The sequence below is a fragment of the Artemia franciscana genome, chromosome 5, assembly GCF_032884065.1.
Source record: "Artemia franciscana chromosome 5, ASM3288406v1, whole genome shotgun sequence".
Lineage (NCBI taxonomy): Eukaryota > Metazoa > Arthropoda > Branchiopoda > Anostraca > Artemiidae > Artemia > Artemia franciscana.
The window spans coordinates 6,464,128-6,488,184 of NC_088867.1; the positions used below are offsets into that span (position 1 = coordinate 6,464,128).

Genomic DNA, 24,057 nt, shown 5'->3' on the forward strand with positions numbered 1-24,057 from the left:
TTCCAATTATGTCAATCACGTATCTAAGACTTCTGCTTATTTTCCCCACCAAGTTTCATCCCGATCCCTCCAATCTAAGCGTTTTCCATTATTTTAGGTTCCCCCCCAAACTCCCTCCCCAATGTCAACAGATCCGGTCGGGATTTAAAATAGGAGCTTCGAGACACGATATCCTTCTAAATATCAAATATCATTGAGATCCGATCACCCGTTCGTAATTTAAAATACCTCATTTTTTCTAATTTTTCAAAATCAACCCCCCCCCCCCGTCCCCAACTAACCCAAAGAGAGCGGATCCGTTTCGGTAATGTCAATCATGTATCTAGGACTTGAAATATTAATCATTCGACTCCTCATTCAACAGTCTTTCCATAGCCAAGCCTAATCAATGAAGTAAGAATTTTGAAAATTACCTTTTTGATAAATTCGTTATAAAATAAATAGCTAAAATGTCAGTATAGATTTTGAAATGAAACTTTCATGGATGGGTCCACAGGCTGAAGTATGTCCCGAGAAGGTATTTTGAAGTACCTACCTCCACTCTCTCTCCCTCTGGAAGGTCCTGACCTTTAAAAATGTGTGTGTTATAAAAGTGAAACCTTGCAAAATCAATCTTCTGCTTAATTGAAGTACAACAAAATTGTTTTCAGCTTCATAATTTTGCTCAATTCCATTTTATTAGGTTCTGAAGATATGCAAATACATTTCCTAAAATTTGAAAGAAAAAAACATTGATATGGATCAAAATTCTACTCAAATAACAGGAATTGCATTTTTCAGAACTAAAGGCAGAGAAAAGGCAACTAATAACTGAAAATTAAGGTAAAAAGTTGTTTGGTCAAAATTTCAATAGGTATAGACCTGTCATGTAGGCAAATTTCAGGGCCTCTATAAGGAGGAGTGGAGGTGGGTACTTTAAAATACATTCCCGGGACATAATTTAGCCTGTAGACCATCCCTGTAAGTTTCATTTTCCTAACCTAAACTCTTTCCGAGATAGCAAGAAGTCAATTAACTAGAATTTCACCCTAAAACGTAATAAAATTCGCTTGAGTTTTTTTTTAGTTTTATTAGTTGAATAAATGTAGAGTACAGACCCTCCTACGGAGTAAGTAAGTCTTCATACAGGATTACCGTTTACTCAATAGAAAGTTCATTAGGGTTATATGCCCAAACGTTAAATTTCTTACCTATATTCATCACCATTAGAACTTATAGGCATTTTTCACATCAATCCGTATCCTTTTAACATTTAAATTGACCTTACGATCACGGCGTCTAAAGCGCAATTAAAGAACAAGTGGATTTCGCCACATGTTGACCATCTACGCCTCCCCGCCAGAGAGAGTCGCCTAAGAAGTAGCCAAGGCGGAATATAATTAATCACCACATAAGATGGGGATTTGATAACCTGGTAGGCTGATTGTCACTGATCGTTCCTTGATTAGGAAATATTTTAGGAACAAAATAATTTTGGGTGAAATCCTAGAAAATAAACTTTTATCATGATAAGCTTAGATAATGCCTCGCAAAGGTATTTTCGTGCTCCTATCCTTACAGCGTCTCTATTTCTAAGGTTTACAAACAGAGTTGCCGCTTTGGGAGGGGGGGATTTGAAAAAAAACTTTTGGATGGTCTCCAGAAAAAACAGAAACAAATTTGCCTTTTCCATAGGTTTTGAAAACATTTGTTTTTTTATCTTCATTTTAAAAATGCAAAAATAAATCCTTGCCCCTTCCCTGCATTTTTTTGAATTAGCAATCCTGCTAACAACACTAGTCAGGTGATGGATTTTAACTTTTATTCAGATATTCAGCTTTTTGTCTTTATTTTGTTTTTATTCTGGTTTGAATCTAAATTTCTTTGATTTTAGGTTTAAAGTACAACGTCACTGATATGGTTACGATTTTAAATCATATAGTATTTTTTTTTAACTTAATGTAAAATATATTTTTTCCAAATTTCTTAAAATCGTGCAAATCAGGACAAAAACTATGAGACTTGATATACTTTCCTTTAGTTACTGTTGTGCCGAGATGTATATTTAGCTCACTGTTATGAAACATTTTGCCCATGGCCATCAAGGGTCAATTCCCTTTGAAGCTGTGGTAGGCTACCCATTGCTGGTGAGGGATTAACCCCTGTAGATTTAGAAAATTCACTCTTTTGTATAATATTTTAAAAAGCAGCCAAAAGAAACAACCACGCTATTTTTATAACTAACGTTTTTTCGAATTTTCATTATCATAACTAAAAATCTTCTTTGCCCCCCACCCACCCGCTTTCGCCTATATTATATTGAATTGGTGCTATAGCTTCAGAGAGGAAGCCACATAAATACAAACTTCGAACGACCTTTTTGAGATACATTTTAGTCTCTGGATCCATTATTCAAAATTCTATTCACCAACCAAAATGTCATTCATATGTATAGGTCAACATTTTTTATCCTTGTGGAATATCGCGAGAAAAAGACAGACCTAGAAATCCCAAATTAGCGGGACAATTATTTTAAGTCCAATGAGATTATAGTGGACCTTTAAGGTGTTCACTTCCGATTTTAAGCGGCCAAAAACTATGGGTTTTTGGCTATCTTGGATTGTGGTTGAGCTAGACAAATAAACTTTTAGGAATATAGCCAAAGCTTAAATTGTGGAAGAGCAAGGGTGGATTTACAGAAAGATCTTGGGGGGGTAATATGGCAAGAGGGCTCCCTGACACGCTCCCCCGCTCCCTGACACGCCTACCAATTTTCATCGTCCTAGCACGTCTAGAAGCACCAAACTCGCCAAAGCACTGAACCCCACCCCCTAACTCCCCCAAAGAGAGCGGATTCAGTACGATTGAGCCAATCACGTATCTACGACGTTTGTTTATTCTACCCACCAACTTTTATCCCGATTTCTCCACTCTAAGCGTTTTCTAAGATTTTCGGTTTCCCCCTCCAACCCCCCCCCCCAATGTCAACAGATCTGGTCGGGATTTGAAATAAGTGCTATGAGACATAAGTTCCTTCTAAATTTCAAATTTCATTAAGATCTGGTCACCCTTTCTTAGGTTAAAAATACCTCAATTTTTCTAATTTTTCCAAATTAACACCCCCAGCTCCCCCAAAGAGAACGGATCCTTTCCAATTTTGTCAATCACGTATCTATAACTTTTGCGTATTCTTCCCATTAAGATTCATCCCGATCTCATCACTCTAAGTGTTTTCCAAGATTCCGATCCCCAAGATTTCTGCTTCCCCCCTCCAACCCCCGATGTCCCCGGATCCAATTCGAATTTAAGATGGAGCATCTGAGACATAAGATCCTTCTATATATAAAGTTTCATTAAGATCCGATCACCCATTCGTAAGATAAAGATACCTCAATTTTCACGTTTTCCAAGAATTCCGGTTTCCCCCTGCAGCTCCCCCCAACGTCACCAGATCTGGTCGGGATTTAAAATGAGAGCTCTAAAGAACAAGATCCTTCTAAATATCAAATTTCATTAAGATCTGATCACCCGATCGTAAGTTACAAACACCTCATTTTATCTAACTTTTCCGAATTACTCCCCTCCACCCAACTCCACCAAAGAGAGCGGATGCGTTCCGGTTACGTCAGTCACGTATCTTGAACTTTTACTTATTCTTCCCACCAAGTTTCATCCTGATCTCTCCATTTTAAGCGTTTTCCCAGATTTCCGGCTCCCCCCAACTCCCCCCCCACATGACGCTGGATCCGGTCGGGATTTGAAATAAGAGATCTGAGTTACGAGGTCCTTCTAAATATGAAATTTCTTTAAGATCCGATCGCTCCTTCGTAAGTTAAAAATATTTAATTTTTTCTAATTTTTCTGATTTAACCGTCCCCCCACCCCCCAGATGGTCGAATTAGGGAAAAGACAATTTCTAATTTAATTTGGTCTGGTTTCTGATACGCCTGCCAAATTTCATCGTCCTAGCTTACCTGGAAGTACCTAAACTAGCAAAAACCGGAACAGACAGACCGACAGAATTTGCGATCGCTCTCTGTCACTTGGTAGATACCAAGTGCGATAAAAACAGAGAAAGAGGGCGTCAGAAAAAAACTCGGGGGCAGGGCCCCTCCCTGGCTTCTCCTCTAATCTGCTGGTGTGGCCTAGGAATGTCTTTCGAGGTTGCTAGGTCCAACATTTTCACCTCCACGTGGCACTAAACGCTAGGTCACATCGGGTCACTGAAATGGTCCAGAACGTAATTTTTGTGCCAAGAAGGAAGGCATGTTTGCCCTATACCTATTCCCTTTCTATTCCCAGGGTTTACAAACAGAGTTGCTAATTAGGGTCGGCGGTTCTGAAAAACTCCTTTTTGGAGGTTCTCAACATCTCCCTGAATTGTGCGAATACCAAAGCTTAAATTGTGGCCTAGCTGGGGCGGATCTAGAATAACAAACAACAAAGAGAGATAAAACTCCGCAAAATAAACACTCAAACGAGACTGCGACGCTAAAGTTTTTTACTGTTTTAAAAAGAAGAACTCTATTTCTAAAAGAGTAAGAAAGTTGAAGTTTAAAAACTCGCTTTAAGTTTTAATCTCGCTCCTTATTTTCAGTTAAAAAAAATAGTTCTCAATTGTTTATTTGAAAACTTTAGCGTAAAGAGCGGGGCGTTGAGGAGGAAAAGCCCCTTTCATATACGGAGTAATTTCTTTTCGTTTTAAGTTTTAATGTTGCTCCTTACTTTCATTAAAAAAAAACTTGTTTTTTTATTTAATTGCTGGACGTTTTTGAATTAATGCAGGTTTTGATCTTGGCTCACACATTTGGCTACAAAAATGTGGAATTTCGCATTTTTTGCGTGAAGACAGATATGGATGCGTGTTTATTTATTTATTTTTTTTTCCCAGGGGTGATCGTATCGACTGAATAGTCCTAGAATGTCGCGAGAAGGCTCATTCTAACGGAAATTAAAAGTTCAAGTGCCCTTTTTAAGTGACCAAAAAATTGGAGGGCACCTAGGCCCCCTCCCACGCTCATTTTTTTCCAAAAGTCAGCGGATCAAAATTCTGAGATAGCCATTTTATTCACATTTTGCTGTTCCCTCCTCAACACCCCACCCTTTACGCTGAAGTTTTTACTGTTTCAAAAATTAGAGTTGCAAGAAAGAGTAAAACTTTAGCGTAAAGAGCGGGGCATTGAGGAGGGAACAGCCCCTTTTATATACGGAGTAATTTCTGTTCGTTTTAAGTTTTAATATGGCTCCTTACTTTCAGTTAAAAAAACTTGTTTTTTTTTTTTAATTTAATTTCTGAACGTTTTTAAATTAAGTTACTGAAATAAGACCAATTTCTAACACCGATTTCCTACCAAGCTTAATACTTTTATTTTCCTTTTTTAATGTTTTTGAACTATTTCAATTCCTTGTTATAATATATATCGAAATAATTTCTTTCTTTTAAATTTATTCATTTCTTAATTTTTTTTCTATTGTCTCTTCTTGTTTTTGGTTTTTGGTGTTTGCTATTCATTTCTGACTACAAAAAAATGAATTGTTAACCACAAATCATTACAAATGATAATATACTTTTGAAGGGCCTGAGGATGGCAAAAATCTTTTATTTTGGTAATTTATCGTCGCTGTTATTTTTTTAAGTTTGTCATCGTTGTTCATTGTATTGTCTCTCGCTTTAGAATTTATATAAGATAATGTTTCAGCAAGCCTTTGCTTTGAATGAACTTTATGGATAGTTTTTTCCATTAAAATGCACCCTTTCCCATGTAGGCCTATCTACAACAATCTACTAAGTAAAAAAAAAACTCTTTACTTAGCTCTTTACTAAGCCAACCCTGTTGTACTAACTGTGAAATGTATAAGTTAAATCTATGTTTTATATGGTCAATTTGCATAACACAAAACCCTTGTCCATAGGATTACGATTACCAAACCATTCTGTACCGAAGGAATATTAATGAACCTTTCAACCATTATGACTAATTTGTCTGACTTGAAATTGTGATCCAACACCATTTGGAGCTACTGGGTGCTGAAGGGGCGTTGGGTTGCCTCCCGAAGAATTTTGGCCCTTAAATAGGGCAGTAAAAGTTAAAATTTGCAGTTGAGTGAGCTCTATCTTAATTGAGGGGTGGAGGGTGGGTATAAAAGGAGCGTGCGCAATGGTGCTGCCCTTAGGTGACTTTTTGCTGTAGTGAGTTGTCGGTAGTAGCAGTAATCTATCTAGGGATGCCTATTCCGCATTATCAGGCGAGGGAAAAACATCAGACATGGGAGCCCTCTTCACTCTCGAAGTCACCAAAGATTCAATAAGCTTTAAAGGTTATCTATGTTAACCTGATAGGACAAACTACCCCTTTTAAAGATAATAGCTTAAAGGGAGTAATTTAAAATGGTTTAACTTGTGACATGGCACCACTTAATAGCTGTACGCTTAACCCTTTATCGTGAGAAACACTACTTTTCTTATCAGTCCTAAAGATAACAGGTGGGTAGTTTGTCTATTAATGTTTGGGATTGAATTTTCTTGTGTCAATCAGTCTGAAGAACATATGTGTTCATTTATGCACGCTAAGCAAAATCAAAACAAATTAATGCCAATAAGAAATTTTGGGCGATAGCAGCTAGAAAGAGATGAATAAATGAATCCTAAAACAAATAGAAATTTAGGTAATAATCAAATAAAAAACAAAAGAAAGAAAAACGAACAGAACATAGAACAAACTGGAGTAGGACTACCACCCCCTGGAGGCCTGAGGATCATTTGCAATTTACTGAAAAAAAAAATTATAAAACAATTTTATTCAATTCAAATTAAGGAGCAACAATAAAACTTAACAAGCTCATTTAACAATGCATCTATGTCCAAATCCTCTTCATATGTTTTTGTGATCAACTCTATTGCATAGTTCAACTGTCTTGGCCTTTCAGTTGGATCTACAGCAAAAATCGGATTGTTCCAAACAACTGAATTAAATCAAAGACTAACTTTATAGTTAGTCTTTGGTTTAAGTCAGTTGTAAAATCTGATGACATTTTGTAGGCACTTAATTATAAAAACTTATCAGCTCCCACGATTTGGAGGCACTTCTCTATCTATTCTGCTGATCCTGGTTATTCTTCAACTTTTTAATGTGACCACTTTATTAGTGAGGTTGAACTTTACGAGCAAACCGTAAAAACTAATCTTTAAGATGTTTTTTTTTAGACTGCAACAACGTTGGAGTACAAAACTAAATATTGCAGAATGTGTTTGGGGTTTGAACAGTAGCTGAATTATAGTTTAAAGGGATAGGAAGAAAGTCTAGTTAAAAATTAATATTATATTAAAATCTAAATAATTTTTTTAATAAATTAAGAATATCATTATAGTTTTCTTCGAAGTTTTCTCTTTTCTGTGTACATGGTGTTTTTGTACGAGACAGTTATATTGACAGATTTTCTGGTACTTGTTAATTGTTCAGAACACACTGAAGCTCTACATCTGAATGTAAGATCTGAGAAAACCGGTTTCATAGCCACGAAAACAAGTGATGGGTGACAGAATGCATTTGACTTGAAAATGAACATATTTGTACATTGGCTGGAGAGTAAGGCGAGTCTGCATACAAAATGTGTTGACTACAATTACTCTGCATATTATGAAAAAAGAATTGTTTTTCTAACTTCACGTTGTTCAAATACTTTACCCCCAGCCCCCCTAATATGCAAATATATAGCCCAGAATTATTGAGTGTTTTCTGAATAATTTACAAATGCTCATTTTCTTTTTAGACACGACGGGCTATATACTAAGCAATATTCAGATGCAAGTCGAGCTAGATTTGGAGGTATATTTGAAGTTGTATTGTAGAAAGAACAGTTATTTTTCATAGAATTTGCTATGTAACTACATATACTTCGACTTTTCCTCCAAATTAGTTTATCGGCACAAGGAATTTTAGCAATTATAGTCGGTCATTTTCGATATTCTGTTTTAGTAAGATTTCCACATCTTGAAATCTAAATTTTTCATACGGTTTCATTTTTTTTTTCAACCTTGAAACAAGAGCCTTTATAAAATACAAAATCAGCGTGCTTTTTCGTAGACCTAGGCTTAGACTTGACTTTATTAAACAAGAAACAATATACATAAATCTTATACAAAGGAGACAGGGAGTCAACTCGTTTTGTCACCTTTTACAATAGAGAGAGCAAAGAAGAAGGAATTACACCTCAATAACTCACGCGGAGTACATAGAGAAAGAGAGAGAGAGAGAGAGAGAGAGAGAGAGAGAGAGAGAGAGAGACAGATAGACAGAGAGATAGAGAGAAAAATCGGAAAAAAAGAAAAAAAACGATTCATGGAGACACAGATGGGACTTAAAAACTAATTTATAAATAAATCACTTTACATTCAGTCCCCGCTACTATAGGCAGAAAGAACTATCTCTTTCAATTTTTTTTATATGTATAGAGAAATGGTGAATCACTTATTAAATCAAATAGTTTATATTTATTGACAATCTCAGGAAGTTGATTTTAAACTTAGTCTTGATTTCTCATTTTTAATAAAAGGAAAAAGAAACTTATTCCTTGCTCTTGATAAATGGCTATGTTTATTTTCGACCAAGAGTTTCATGTTATTGAAAAAATGATTCCTAAGTTGGATTTCTAAAAACCATATGCCTATATTAAGGTGAAAAATGTGTTGTAAATGAAGAATATCAAGAAATAAAAAAGACGTTTTAATGTCAGATAATTCTTTTGTCTTCCTAGGGTGTGTTAAAAAAAAGGTCCAGGATTCTTATTGCCTTGTTTTGAACAAATTAGAGTCTTCGTAAATGTTAATGGAATGTCAACGTCCAAACGGTCGGGAAATATTGAAAATAGCATTCCACTAAGGAAAAATATAATTTTCTCATTATTTGGTAAGGAAACAGGAACTTCACTCTATTTGCAAACAACTGAGCCTCCTGGATACTGTTGCCTCGAATTTATTAATATAAGCCTTAAAACACAGAGTTGAGTCAATCTAGATACCTAAATATCTAAATACATATCGTATTTAGATATTTAGATACATATCCCCGCTACTATAGGCAGAAAGAACTACCTCTTTCAATTTTTTTTTATATGTATAGTATACATATTAAAATATCCAGTTAAATATCCAAATACCACTCTTTTTATGGAAAAAGTTCCAATACTAATCAAGGAGGCACACTCGTGCCTCTTTAAAGAGGCGAACCACGACAATGTTAAGCGATCTTCAGCTCGATCCGATAACTCCTTCCCTGTTTTCCAGAAACCACGCATAGCCACTTAATGTTCATTTTCTTTTTTTTCTCGACGCCTACAGGTCACAGCCGACATCGGATCTGGGTTTACGAAGACTCATTCGACGCGGAATTCTCCGAGTAAGTGCCCTGGAAAGTTTCGTCGGAAAATCTTAACCCCCCGATTTTCTAGCTTAGAAAAACCCATTTCCCCATTGAAGGTAAAATTTTCTCTTGTAATAACATCACTTGTTTGAAAAATTCTTACACTAACAGCGGCTTGGCGCAGCGGAAGCGTGCTGGGCCCATAACCCAGAGTTCGGTGGATCAAAACCGCTAGCTGCTAACTTTTTAAAATTTGTAAAATTAGGTAATTTTGTCAGTTTGAATTTATTGATACAGAAAGGGAGAAAATAAACATGGAAACATGTGATCAGAATTACATAATAGAATGTTCACAAGAATTTATACTGAAGCGGGGGTAAGGCTTGATGGAAACAAGTTAAAAGAACCATTTAAATTGATTTCCTAATTGAAGCTGTTGGTGAAATTTTCTACTGTAATAACTTGTTTGATAACAAGTATAAAGCTTGGCGCAGCGGAAGCGCGCTGGGCCCATAAACCAGAGGCGGGTGGGTAAAAACCACTAGCTGCTAAATTTTTAATTAAGCTGCTAAACTATTAAAATTCTCAAAATTAGATAATTTTGTCAGTTTGAATTTATTGATACAGAAAGCGAGAAAATAAACATGGAAAATTATTATTAAATTACATCCACCATGGATTGTAGAAAAACGTACAGAAATAATATGAAAAAAACTTCGTTTTCTTAAAGAGTTAAAGAGGCTGCGTCCCAAAGTCGAACCATAAAACGTACAGGAATTAGGAGAGGCAGTTGGGGGGCTGCCGCCCTCCAAACCCCCCGCTTTTAAAGACTCTTTTGTACAGGTTTTTTGTTGTGGGGGGCTGCCGTCCCCCTAACCCCCGCTCTTGGCTTCAGAAAGGCCTTCTTTTAATTAACAAAAAATTGAAATAAATGAATAATGGAATAACTTCGAAAAATGTTAAACACAAGAGGACAGGAGAACCTTTGCGCCGAAACTAGTAATTAGTAACAATGAAGTCCCCCCACAACAAAAAACCTGTACGAAAGAGTCTTCAAAAGCGGGGGGTTTGGGGGGCGGCAGCCTCCCAACTGCCTCCCCTAATTCCTGTACATTTTAAGGTTCGACTTTGGAACGCAGCCTCTTTAACTCTCTAAGAAAACGAAGTTTTTTTCATATTATAGCTTTAAATGACGCACGCTTCACTGCTCTTAAACTTCTCCCGAAAGCCACAAATTCCGACTTCTATAGGTTAGGTGTTAGTCGATTAGCATGAAACCGGGAATTTACATTAAAAGCAACAGTTTTGAGGGCCATTCGTTGCCAGCCTTCAAACTAATTGCTGTGTCGTCTGCAAACAATATTGGTAATTCATCGTCCGGAGGCATGCATTTTGGAAGGTCATTTATGTATATAAAAAAAATAACGGCTCCAATACAGACCCTTGTGGATCCCCTATATTTTCTAAAGGAAAAATATGAGATGATTCCTCACCAAATTGGACTCTAAAACTTGGACTCTAATAAATAAGACCTCACTAACTCAAGAACTATTCCTATATACGAATTCCTATGTTTTCCAGCTTATCAAAAAGAATTGCATGTTCTAATGTATCAAAAGCTTTTTAATGACAAAAAATATAGTTGCCGCTAAATAACATCATCCATAGCATCTGATAGGAAATCAAGGAAGCACACTCGTGCCTGCTTAAAGAGGCGAACCACGACAATGTTAAGCGATCTTCGGTTCCAGTGGTCGCAGAGGGATGGAGAGGGATGCATTTCGTAGCCCGAGCTCCAACTAAGAAACCTGCCAAATTTCATCCCCCTCCGACTTTTCCTTCATGGGGAAAATCTGGCCGAAAGTTTCGACCCACCAACCCCCCCCCCCCCCCTTTAACGTTGTCCGATCGGGCTGAAATTCACAAGTTAAGGTCCCCTAGGGCCCAGGAGCTTATCCGCGAAATTTCGGCTACATCCGATAACTCCTTCCCTGTTTTCCAGAAACCACGCATAGCCACTTAATGTTCATGTTCTCCTTTTGTTTCTTTTTCGCCACGCCTACAGGTCACAGCCGACATCGGATCTGGGTGTACGAAGACTCATTCGACGCGGAATTCTCCGAGTAATTTTCCTGGAAAGTTTCATCGGAAAATCTTAACCCCCCGATTTCCTAGCTTAGAAAAACCCATTTCCCCATAACAGCCCATGTTAATTTTTGAAATTCTTAAAAGTTATATTTATACACATGCAGGTATTTCGACTTCAAACATGCCCGGTTGGCTCAGTCGGTAGAGCGTGGGACTTTTAATCCTAAGGTCAAGGGTTCAAGTCCCTTATCGGGCGGTTTTTTTTCACAAAATATGGAAAAAACTTCGTTTTCTTAAAGAGTTAAAGAGGATGCGTCCCAAAGTCGAACCTTAAAACGTATAGGAATTAGGAGAGGCAGTCCTAATTCCTGTACGAGGAGTACAGGAATTATTAAATTACATCCACCATGGATTGTAGAAAAACGTACAGAAATAATATGAAAAAAACTTCGTTTTCTTAAAGAGTTAAAAAGGCTGCGTCCCAAAGTCGAACCTTAAAACGTACAGAATTAGAGAGGCAGTTGGGGGGCTGCCGCCCCCCAAACCCCCCGCTTTTAAAGACTCTTTTGTACAGGCTTTTTTGTTTTGTTAATTAAAAGAGGGCCTTTCCGAAGCCAAGAGCGGGGGTTTAGGGGGGCAGCATCCCCCCACAACAAAAAACCTGTACAAAAGAGTCTTTAAAAGCGGGGGGTTTGGGGGGCGGCAGCCTCCCAACTGCCTCTCCTAATTCCTGCACGTTTTAAGGTTCGACTTTGGGACGCAGCCTCTTTAACTCTTTAAGAAAACGAAGTTTTTTTCATATTATTATGTAAAGCAGCTACTGCTTGCTTGATTGGGAGAAAAAAACGTTCTTTACTAGAAATGAAATAAATCTACTTTTTTTTCAACACTTTAGAAACAGGTGATAAAATAGCAATAGGCCTGTAATTATTTGGATTCTCTTTATCGCCTTTTTTAAACAAAGGTAAAAACTTTGCTACTTTAAGATAAACTGGAAAAAAAACATTTTTCATGCAAGAATTAAAAATAAATAAAAGTGGCTGACTAAGTACTTCAGCTAATTCTTTAAACAGAGAAGTCGACATATTGTCACATCCTATCGAAATTCCGTTTTTAAAACTAGTAACAGCTTTGTGAAATTCCAAGAACTGGATAGGGTACATAAAAATAGTCTTATCTGATTTATTTGGAATATATTTTCTACGATTATGTGTCCCAGCAGAAATTTGATCCACCAGATCACGTCCAATTTTCCTAAAATGGTTAGTAAATGCTTCTGCCATTACTCTCTCACCCGTTATTTTAACTCCTTCATTAGTTGTAATGTGGGGTGGAATATTTCTTGTTTGACATTATTTATTCTTTCATTTATTATTTTCCATGTCTTCCGCGGTGAATCGCATTCAGGAAATCTCTTTTGATAATATTTTGCTTCATATATATAATAATCTCCAAAATTAAAAGATAAAAGTGGAGTTGAAAAGCTGAGGGTACGAACTTATTCAGCACAATTCCAAGATAGCCAATCCCCGTTATCTAGAAAATTACGTCTTCTTAACTAATGTTTCAACTGAAAAGAATAATTCGAGGTTCAAGGGCATGGGATTTTTGCTTAAAAATGAAGAATAGAAATTTTGAAAAAAATTCCGACACACTAAATTTTTTTACATTTCTATAAATAAGTAAGTAAAGCATGACTGCTTACGCTTTACCCTTTCTTAATTCTATTCAATTGAACAGAAAGTTTAAAACGTCGAGTATTTGTTTGGTAGTATGGCATAACCTATTATGGAAAATACTTTTTTGCTACTTTCTTAACTACTGGCTTTTTAGATGCTACTTTCTTGGCGGGAGCCTTTTTGACAAATGACTCATTCACGCTTCTGCTATAGGTTTCTTGCAACCAGCCATAGCCTTGGTAGCCCTTTTTTGGCTGAAGTTGACTTTCTAACTGCAGTAGGTTTGGTTGTTTTGTTGACTGAGGTTTTCTTAGCTGTGGGGAGTGTGGGCTTAGCAGGCTTTGCAGTCTTGTTTTTTTGTTTTTTTGTTTTTTTTGGCCTTGGCAGACTTTGCATGCTCGAGATATCCAGTTACGCCAGTACCTTTTGGATTTATAACAATTTCATTTGCAAAGCAACACTTCAGAGCTTGCTTAAGATGCATATTCACAACTTTTGCGTCATTGACGACCTTAAAATTGACCATTATGTATTCGAGAATGGCCTGACAGCTTGATCCTTCGCGTTCTTTCAGGTCAGCAATAGATTTGGCGATCACTTCTTTGCATTTTGAGAGGTTTGCTGGGGCCTTGCCCTTTTTATCTCCTTTAGGTTTTACAACCTTAGCTGGTTTTAGACCCTTTGCATTATTTTCCTTCTTGGCTGGTGAAGCCGTGCTCTGGGATTTCATAGATGTTGATGATACCACTTCAGCTTCAACGTCAGATATTTCAAATTCCTCTCAGCTAAAGCATAGGAATTTATTGAAGGAGAGGGAGCTTATTTCCCCCAAAAACCAACGAGGAGCTCAAATCGAGGAGCTCTTTGAGAAATAACCGAAACGCAAGAGCCAACTAAAAGACTATTGTTCGTTTTTAAACACAACTCAAAAATTCACTGTAGAAAGGGACAACTCTCAGGTTTCAAACAATGCTGTTTAAGTGGCATGTATATTTAGTTTTTAAATAGCCTCTAATAAAAAAATGCAAGCAATTTGCTCTCACTTAGCCCCCCAGCCACCCATCTTGTAAACATTAATATACTTGCCTTGTCGCTAAGATTGATGAGTTGTATTATCTAACGCTAAAGTTACGAAAATGCATCTTAATCAAGCTTTGAAGCGTCGTCTTACAAACGGAATTATTATAAATGCAAAAGGCACTGACGTAACTGATTTTTTTCGAACTTGCAAAGCCTGTCAAGGCCGAAACATTCAAGGTTGCAAATTCTGCCAAGCCCGCAACCAAGAAAACCTTAGTCAAGAAACCAGCCAAATATGCTGCAGGTACAAAGGCAACTTCAGCCAAAAACGCTCCAAATCTATGGCTGGTAGCAAGAAACCTGTAAGGTTTTCAAGAAAGCCACTGCTATTGCAATTTATGTTGGTTATCGGTTTTATTTGTTTATTGATGCTGACTTGTTGCAGTTGATTCTATTTATAGAATCAACTATAGTTGATTTATATATAACTATATACAGATATAACTATAGTTGATTTATGTTGATTCTTGTTGCAGTTGATTCTATTAATTGATTCTATTTATGCTCATTATTGGTTTAATGGAGTTCTTTACTTTTCCTTGAAAAACTCATTTTGTGGGAAAAGTTTTTTTTTATGTTAATATATGTTCGGTTTATACTGATATATTACTTTTAATGGAAACAGAATTTTGAAGTTGATTGCCCTCCAATCACTTTCGACTCTTAAAAAGGGCACTATAGCTTTTAATTTTCAATCAAACTAGCCCCTTTAAAATATCAGTGATATTACTAGTTATGATAAAACAGCGCTGCCTATGATATTGTTTATACAACAATTAAATACCAGCATGCATACAGTTTTTTCGGTTAATTGAAACTCTCCCTAAACGTTCGCTAAGAGTTTCAACTTAATTGCCCTTAGTGTCATTAGTTACATTATTAACTAATAGCTAATTAATTAATAACTAATTAGTAACTAATTAGTTACATTAGTGTCATTAGTAACCGTAGAAATAGCATTAAAAGCATCCATATAGTGTCTTCTGGTTATTTCAAAATCCTCAACAACTTACCCTGAAAGGTCTAACTTAATAATGTAAACTGTTATTATGATATTCCTTTGTCACCCTTTTGACAATCTACATAATCATAGTTCGTTTTGATTTAGCTCAACATCTGCCTAAATATTCTTTGAAAGCTTCACCTTAATACAATTAACCTTAATACAATGTGTAGTAGCAGCAGCAGTAGCATTAGAAGCAATATGCGCATATCGCCATTTTTTTTTTCAACATTCCCCTTCAATACCCTATGTTCCAACTTAATACACAAATCAGTTATACTACTATTATTACTAACAAATCATCGCAGCACCAAGCCACCCTAGGCCAACATAGCTACGCACGCTCCTCCTCCATCCCAATCTGTTCAAAGCATTCCTCTTTAAACCCTCCCAGGAGGCTCTCATTTCCTTTAAATCTTTTTTTATGACATTCTCCCACCCCAGACGAGGACGACCTACTTTCAGTACTACTAACAACTCATCATATCATTAAGCCGCCTGAGGCCAACACAACTATGTACGCTCCTCCTCCATACCAATCTATTCAAAGTCTCTCTCATTAAACCCTCCCAGGAAGTTTCCATTTCCTTTAAATCTTTCTTTATGACATCCTCTCACCCCAGACGAGGACTACCTGCTTTCCGTTTAGCCCAAGACGGTTGGCCGAAAAGGACGATCTTTGGCAATTGGCAAGTTTGACTCTTTCTCTCGATTCTACTTTATTAAACAGTGAAAAACTTTAGCGTAAAGAGTGGGGCGTTGAGAAGGGACACCCAGTAATTTCTGTTCGTTTTAAGCTTTAATGTCGCTCCTTACTTTCAGTTAAAAAAACTATTTTTTTTTTTATTTAATTTCTGAACGTTTTTGAATTTATGCATGTTTGATTATGGCTCTTCGCAAATAAACTATTAAAATTAAATTTGCATATTAATTCTTTTTTTGGCTCAATGGCTTTCTCCTAGTTTTGATCAGACGATTTTGAGAAAAAAGGGGTGGGGGAGGAGGCCTAGTTGCCCTCCAATTTTTCGGTTACTTAAAAAGGCAACTAGAACTTTTAATTTTTAACGAACCTTTTTATTAGTTAAAAATATACGTAACTTAAGAATCAACTTACGTAACAAACTTCTGTGTTCTTGTATTTTTATTACATATATGAGGGGGTTTGTCCCCTCGTTAGTACCTCGCTCTTTATCACTTTGCTTAAATTTTGCCCCAATTCTTTAAGAATGACCGCTGAATCAGAAAGGCCGTAGAATAAATAATTGAAATTGCTAAAAGTACTTTAGCATAAAGAGCGAGGTATTTAGGAGGAAAAGAGCCCCTGATATGCGTAATAATCTCTGCTCGTTTTAAGTTTTAATGCTGTTCCTTACTTTCAGTTGAAAAAACTTTTTCATGTTTATTTTTTCATTGTTTTTTTACAATAATACTAGAAAATCATGCGCCCCCTTCATCGAATTTCTCTTCCCCCATGAGATATTCCTCCAAGGAAAGATCCTACAACATAGCCCCCTCCTCTCAACCCCCCAAAACCCCAAAAATCCCCCTGAAAACGTCTATACACTTTCAGGTATAGACGATACCCAATAACCATTACTGTATGTAAACACTGGTCAAAGTTTATAACTTGCAGCCCCTCCCCTGGATCTGTGGGGGAGTAAGTCATCCCCAAAGACATAGTTATTCTGTGATTTTTAGGGGGTGTTTTCCCCTATTTTCTAAAATGAGGCAAATTTTCTCAGGCTCATAACTTTTGATGAAAAAGAATAAATTTGGAGAGACTTATATATTTAAAATCAACATAAAATCTGATTCTTTTGATGTATCTCTTAGTATCAAAATTCCTTTTTTTAGAGTTTTGTTTACTATTGAGCCGGGTCGCTCCTTACTACAGTTCGTTACCACGAACTGTTTGATAGCCTATACTATATGTAAATAATGAAGAAATCGCCTAGCTTACAGCCCTTGCCCCGAGGCCTCGTAAGGGGGGAGGTCGACATCCCCAAACACATAATTACTTAACATTTCAACAATACTGAAAAAACAGGTGCCTCGAAACTTTTCTGGAATGTTCGCTTTCAGAAAATGATGGGTGTGGGGGGGGGGCTGAATGCTCTCAAACCACTTTTGGCTCTTAAAAGAGAACTAGAACTTCGATTTTCAAACAAATTAGCCACCTCTAAAGTTTATACCATCCTCTCCATAAAAGCTTTAAACGCCCATGGGACATAAGTTGCAACCTTACCCCCAGGCTGTATTGATTTGTAACAATTCCAAAAGCCTTGGGGGAGATAACGTTTGGGGATAGCTACCCTCTGATCACTTTGGCTCTAAAAAAGGACGTTAAAACAGCTGATTACCTTTCTATTGATACCCGTCTAAAGTATGTACGACAACCCTTTCTATAAAAACCTTATATGCCCCCATGGAAGAACTTACAACCCCTATCCTGAGGGCTGTGGGAGGGTTGTTATCCTCAAATACATAATTTCCAGACCCTTTAACAACATTGAACAAAAATTTTATCTCAAAATTTAGATTGGATATGTTTTGGGAAATGATAAGGGGGAGGCTTTTTGTGTGATAAATCACTTTTGAATCTTAAAGATGGCACTATAACTTCTGATTTCAAATTAAATGAACCCTAGCTGAAGTTTATAAGACCAGCCATATCATAAGAACCGTATGTGCCCTTAGCGCACAACTTACAATCCTTGCTCTAGGGCTCTAGGGGGTTGAGCCAGCCCTATTGATATTGTTATAGGTTCTTTGGACTATTTTGAACAAAATCGCTATCTCACAATTTCAATCAGATGTGTTTGGTGAAAGGATCGTTCTTACTTAGAAAGCACTATTGCGCTGCCTATGATTAGTATTATAAAAGTTCACAGTATAAATTATTCAAAAAAAAGGAGACATACCCATTGTCACCAAGTACTGTAGTTGGCATGTACATAAATTCAAATTTTGAGCTTAAAGTAATAAACTACTTAGAATATTTATGAGTCTTACTAAGTTTATTAAAGTGTTAATTCATGACTGACGATTTCATAATTTATAAGTAGTATTTTTTCCATAATCAAGATAATAGCCTTGATTAAATTAGGATGGCTATAATTGAAGCACTTGAATGGCGTGGGTCAGTAACTGTATTTAGTCAATACTTATTTTTTGAAGAGAAAGGAATCTATTGTACGCCTCAATACGTTGATAAGGTATTTCTCACTGACACACTATTTGTGATTATACTGATGCAAACTTTTGTTGAATGGTTTAGGAGAGTTGGGAGATTTCCAGTAAGTTTTTAGAAAGTTTTTCGGTGGTGTGAGTTCCTTTAAAGCAATAACAAATTAATTGTAAATGTTGTAAAACTTTAGTTTATTTATAAAACTATGAAATTTTAATTAAAGCTTAAAATTTAATTGGTAGAAAACGAGGAATTACCTATCTTTATTCCTAAAATTCATAAAAACTACATTTCTCATAAAAATCGTTCAAAATCTGATTTGAAGTTTTATGCACGTTTGAAGTTTTAGGGTAAAACCATTCAAGTTTGGAATACATATTGGAGGGGGGTATTGATCGTATAAGAAATTATATTGTAAATATCTACCATTTTATATACCACTTTTTTCCGAATACTTTAAAAGGAAAAATGATTTTTGAAAATCTAGGAGATAACTACTTCCTATGCCTCCAATTTGCACCATTTCATTTGATGGAACTAAAATAAATTTTTCATTTAATGGGAGTACTGTAGGTGGGAGAGGGCAATTGTTTTTTTTTTTTTTTCTTCAATAAAAATACTGAAAAATATTAAAAAAACACATTATTTCAGTAAAAATAAAAAATTCAAAACCCTTGGTGGTTGAGGACCTGCCACGCTCCATCTCCTAATTAGAACCACTATCACCTATAGGGCTTTGGGTTTGGTATTTTTTTTTCAAATATAGTACCTCATCAACTAGAGAGCAGAAATTTTGAGCGCCTGCAAAATGGCCCAAATAGACTTTAAATACCTGTGAAATTTACTTTTTTCGTTTTTTATATAAGCAACGGACTGGTGAACTTATTCTGTCAAACTGTTCGCAGCAACAAACTGTAAGTAAAGAGCGATGTGGCTCAATAGTAACCGAAACTCTAAGAAAAAAAGGAATTTTTGATACCGATATATCAAATTTCCCAATATATATATATATATATATATATATATATATATATATATATATATATATATATATATATATATATATATATATATATATATATATATATATATATATATATATATATATATCACAAAAATCACCTTATTATGCTGGTTACAAATATGTATACATGCTGGTTACAAATATATGTATAAATATGTAAGTTTAGTGGTACGTGTCAAAAGCTGCAAGCCTGAAAAAATTGACCTGATTCTCGAAAAATGGGGGAAACACCCCCTAAAAGTCAAGGAATCTTAATGGAAACCACACCATCAGATCTAGTGTATTCGAGAATCCTGGTTTCAATCATCCATCTGAAAAAAGTGGAATTTTGTATTTTTTACCAGAAGAAAGGTGCAGGATGAGTGTTTAATTGTTTGTTTGTTTTCCCCAGGGGTGATCGCATCGAAACAATAGTCCTAGAATATCGAAAAAGGACTCATTTGAATGGATATTAAAAGCTCTAGTGCCCTTTTAAGTGACCAAAAGCATTGGGGGCAATTGCCCCCTCACACCCACTTTTTCCTCAAAATTCCTGAAATCAAAATTCTGAGATGGCTATTTTGTTCAACATAGTTGAGAAGTCCAATAACTATGGTTTTCACGGTAAAATACCCCCCCTTCCTCCCACAGGCCCTGGGGTAAGGTTTGTAAATCAGAAGATTTGCCCAGTTCTACGTATAGTATTTTTTATTGGGAAGTATACAGACATTTTTTGGGGATGGGGGAGTATTCACTACGGGGATTTTTCATGGGGAGGGAAGTTCTCCATGGGATGAAATTTCCAAGGGTAATCTTACACTGGGGGAATTTGCCAAGATCAATGTATAAAATTTGCGCGTTATACAGCCATTTTTGATGCTACAGTCGACAATTTTTTGCGCGTCGCGCTGCAACACGTGCATGGTGCGTTTAAGTGTACTTGGATTGGTTTTTTAGGTCAATTTTTAATCTCTTTTGTTGTAAAACAGTAAAAATGTATCCTGAGCTGATCAAAGCGATAAATTGGAAAATGTACGCTCACACAAACATCCCGTATTTAAGTTTATTTAGGATATTGTCATGCATAAAACATGTTCTGACTTATATATTTGGTGAGATACATCATGTAATTGCATTTTATGTCTATTTTTCAGTTTGCTACATTCAATATATATCTTTTACTACAGCCCTAATAAGCAGGATGGAACACCATTATTCCTGGACCTGATTTTCCTATTTACGGTCATTGAAACCGGTATTAAAACTAATTTTAGAAAGTTCTGGAAAACATCAAGCATATCTTCCACAATTCTTTGAAGTACCTTCATCTTGGAATCATATTTAACAATAATTAAAATGATCCCCACTGGTTCTAGAAAATTCTCCATCCACCCTAAAACAAACTTTGTCATAAGAAACTGGCTCCTGAGAACATCTGGAATTGAAAGTTAACCCCCGTAAGATTTACCTCCAAAAGTTTGTATGAAATCACCTTATATGGACACATTATTTGAAGTTTTATACGGATAGAACAATTCACGATAGCATTTTTTTTTACAAATTTAGAATTGTATTGCATCAGCGGTTTTTTGGATGCAACCGCCATTATGGCCGATTTACAATGATCTGTACCAAATGTTCCGAGACCAAACCTTTGGCTAATGGTGTGCAGCATTGCTCTTATGAGTTTTTATGAGACGGGCAGTGTTTTTATGATATAGGGCGATTTTGCTCCAAATTATAAGACTAAATACTCAATGGAGGTAAAAGGATTGTAGTATAGCTTCAGAGTTCCAGACTAGACGGACTTGTGTTGATTTAGTTTAAAGTTAAATATTTCAGATTTTTTGTCCTCCTGTAACTTCATATGGAAAGTGTGGTTGTACATACTTGGGAGGCGGCTCATTTGAGGCATATGGAAAGCATGGTTTTACATACATGGGAGGCGGCTCGTTCGAGGCATTCCCAAGCAAAAGCATGTACAAATCTTTATCAAGAGGCAAATTCCAATAGACAATTTTAAGGGCCAATTGTGGGGCGAATTGAACTTGAATTCTTTGAGTGGAAGTTTTCTCGTTGTTACATCTCGTAAATCTTGAAAATAAGATTTCTAACAGCAAGTTTTCTTGGATAATTCTTCAAATGGAAGGTTTTTGTTGGTGCATGTTTTCCAAAGTCGCTTAATGGTACGAATTTTTCATTGGGGTAAGGTTTGCCCGGGGCAAGTTTTCATGGTGTAGTTTTTCAGGGGTGAGCTTTCCTATTATTTATCTCATAGACTATTTGCAGGTCTCAATGAATGGGCCCATATCCTTAATGATCACTTGTAAATGTGTTTTGAAATACCTTCATCCACTCCTTCCTCCTCCAATGAGCGCTTGCCTTTAATGAAGTTCCACAATCCTTGTGGCATGAAAGGTATGCTCATTGTTGGTTGAGGAAGGACACTACTGATAGACAATATCTTCGATAAAGCCTGATTTATAAGGTTTTAAATATTTGTAAATTTATTCCTTAATTAAAAAAAATTCCTTGGTATGGCTGAAGTTTCTACTGAAATAATAAGAATTTGCTTTTTGAAAGTCAATGAAAAGGAAACTGAAAACTCAGATTCTTGTTTTGTTTTTTTCTAATGTTTGGGAAATGTTTTTCTAACATTTAGATAGGTATAGAATATCATGGCAATCTTCTAAACTATAGAAAAAATAATTGGGCAGATATTGCATTGGTAATATTTTCCAATGGTAGATTTTAGCCCTGAATTCATTCCTGAAAGTGTCATTCAGTTTACTCAGCTACTCTCCAAGATCAACAAAAGACCGTAATCCTGAATTTTTGCATTCAAATCATATTGATCAATTTCAAAGAACAAACCATTTGGTTTTTACAACTAGAAAGGATCAATGGTTGCAAATTACACAAAACTTCATCTAAACCCATGAAATGTCAAAAACTGATTTGACACTGAAGGGCTATACTTATACATTAGCTTTTACACTTATCTTGTTTACATAATACTTGATTTTACTGATTTAAAATTAGAATTTTTTATTGCAGCGACCATGTCAATGATATATCAGCCACCAGCAATGATGTCACCTTCTCTGGCGGGCAGTTCAAATGTCCTAGCCAACACAGCACCGAATCCAGAGTCTGTCCTTAATTATGTCCCCATCGTTACCTATGGTGTAAACAAACTCCCAGAAGAGGACAATAGTGAAAAGGGGCCAATATTCATGCCTTTCCCAAAAGAAGGAAAACCACTAGCTCCCATCATTCTACCAACTTTTGTCGTGGTCGTAGTTGTCGTCATTGTCATTGCGATTATTATTATTGTTGTCGTGTCCTTAATTCTAGGTGTGATGAATAAAAAATCTTGCGGAATCAAAGATGTGGAGCTGTCTGATTTTTATGTCCCTAGACCTGAGATGTCTTATGGAAAAAACAATAATGACAGAAAAGAATACCCAGATAACACTTACAAACGTCAGATTGATGAAAGTGAAGCTATTGGAGGAATTTTGGATGGATTTTTGGAATTAGTTTTGACTAGACCCTGCATTGGTTATGTTGGATGTCGCCTGGAGCATGCTACAGAACTGCGTACCACAAATCCATCTGTTGGTGCACGTTCACTTGAAATGTGCTCAAATTTTAATTGCCCAATTTTAAATTTTTTTTAGGAATAAAATATCTTTTTTAATTATGAGTTTGGACCTGATAATAGCTTTATGGGTAGAAACCAAATAAGATGCTTGTAATTCCAAAGTGCTCCCATTTCGTCACTTAGCAAGAGGGAAGTGTCTTCCGTGTGATTCCGTGGAGATGTTTAACAAAATCAAAATACACTATTTGCACGCTGGTAGTCAAAAGGGCTAATCAGCAGTAGCTAAGTAACCGCTGAGGGTTCTAAGTCAAAACTACCAGGGCATGTTGAAAGTTGAGGTTGTTGAGAGTTATCGCGGGGTAACCAGCCACTTCTCCCCTCTCACAAAGACCGCGTACGAGAATTTTTTGTGGGAGGGGATTGTATTTACAAAAAGAAATTTCATAAAAAATCTCAGTTTGTTATATGCATTTTTGTTACTTTTTTAAGAGCCGGGAGAGGGCCGGAAATTCCGGGAGAGGGGTTTAAACACGATAACCCTCCGTCTGGCTAAGGTCTTTCTCGTCACCCTTTTTTAGATGCACCTCCTCAACACTGATTGGAAAGCTATTTTGCTGGAAATAATCGAAAAAACTAATAACTAGGATGCTATTCCTCAATAGTCTCTGGAACAAGGGTTTTAAATTATGCAATTTTGCCCATTGCTTACATGCAGGATTTATCATTGGGAAAGGGGGATGTTTGATCCTGAGTGTCTCCAAAAAGGCTTTGGGCATTAAGGGTAAAAAGGCTATGGGAATTTTGAGGGGGATTTTGAACTAAATTAAAATTACCATATGCATGCAGGTTTTCAAAAGACTGCATTTGTAATGTCTTATGAACGGATGAGGGTATTAACTTGAAAGTTTCAGGGCCAATACTACTACTACCGTGACTACTTGCGATAGAAACTGTGACTAGTGTTCGTGTAAGTGAACCATGTTTAATAGGGCAACTGAGCCCTCGTTCAACTTCGTTAAGCATCTCCGTTTAACTCAATCCCCATTCAAATCAAGCCCTGTTGGGCTCAACT

The 24,057-nt window shown here is 36.3% G+C and overlaps 2 protein-coding genes and 1 non-coding gene across 3 annotated transcripts in view; 1 reads left to right on the plus strand and 2 right to left on the minus strand.

The window, feature by feature from the left end:
• Positions 1-1,311, minus strand: part of LOC136026928 (uncharacterized) — a 44,919-nt gene extending 43,608 nt beyond the window's left edge. Inside the window, exon 1 of the mRNA XM_065703774.1 lies at positions 1,191-1,311. Coding sequence (XP_065559846.1) covers positions 1,191-1,222 — 32 coding nt within the window. The 5' untranslated portion in view covers positions 1,223-1,311. The remainder of the gene's footprint in view (positions 1-1,190) is intronic.
• Positions 1,312-11,609: 10,298 nt separating this feature from the next.
• On the plus strand, positions 11,610-11,682 carry Trnak-uuu (transfer RNA lysine (anticodon UUU)). Its single transcript has one exon. It is a non-coding gene; the product is annotated as a tRNA-Lys (tRNA).
• A 1,754-nt stretch (positions 11,683-13,436) lies between these two features.
• Positions 13,437-13,835, minus strand: LOC136026818 (histone H1-delta-like). The gene has a single exon (XM_065703520.1). The coding sequence runs from the start codon at positions 13,833-13,835 to the stop codon at positions 13,437-13,439; it is 399 nt and encodes a 132-aa protein (XP_065559592.1).
• Positions 13,836-24,057: the final 10,222 nt, after the last annotated feature.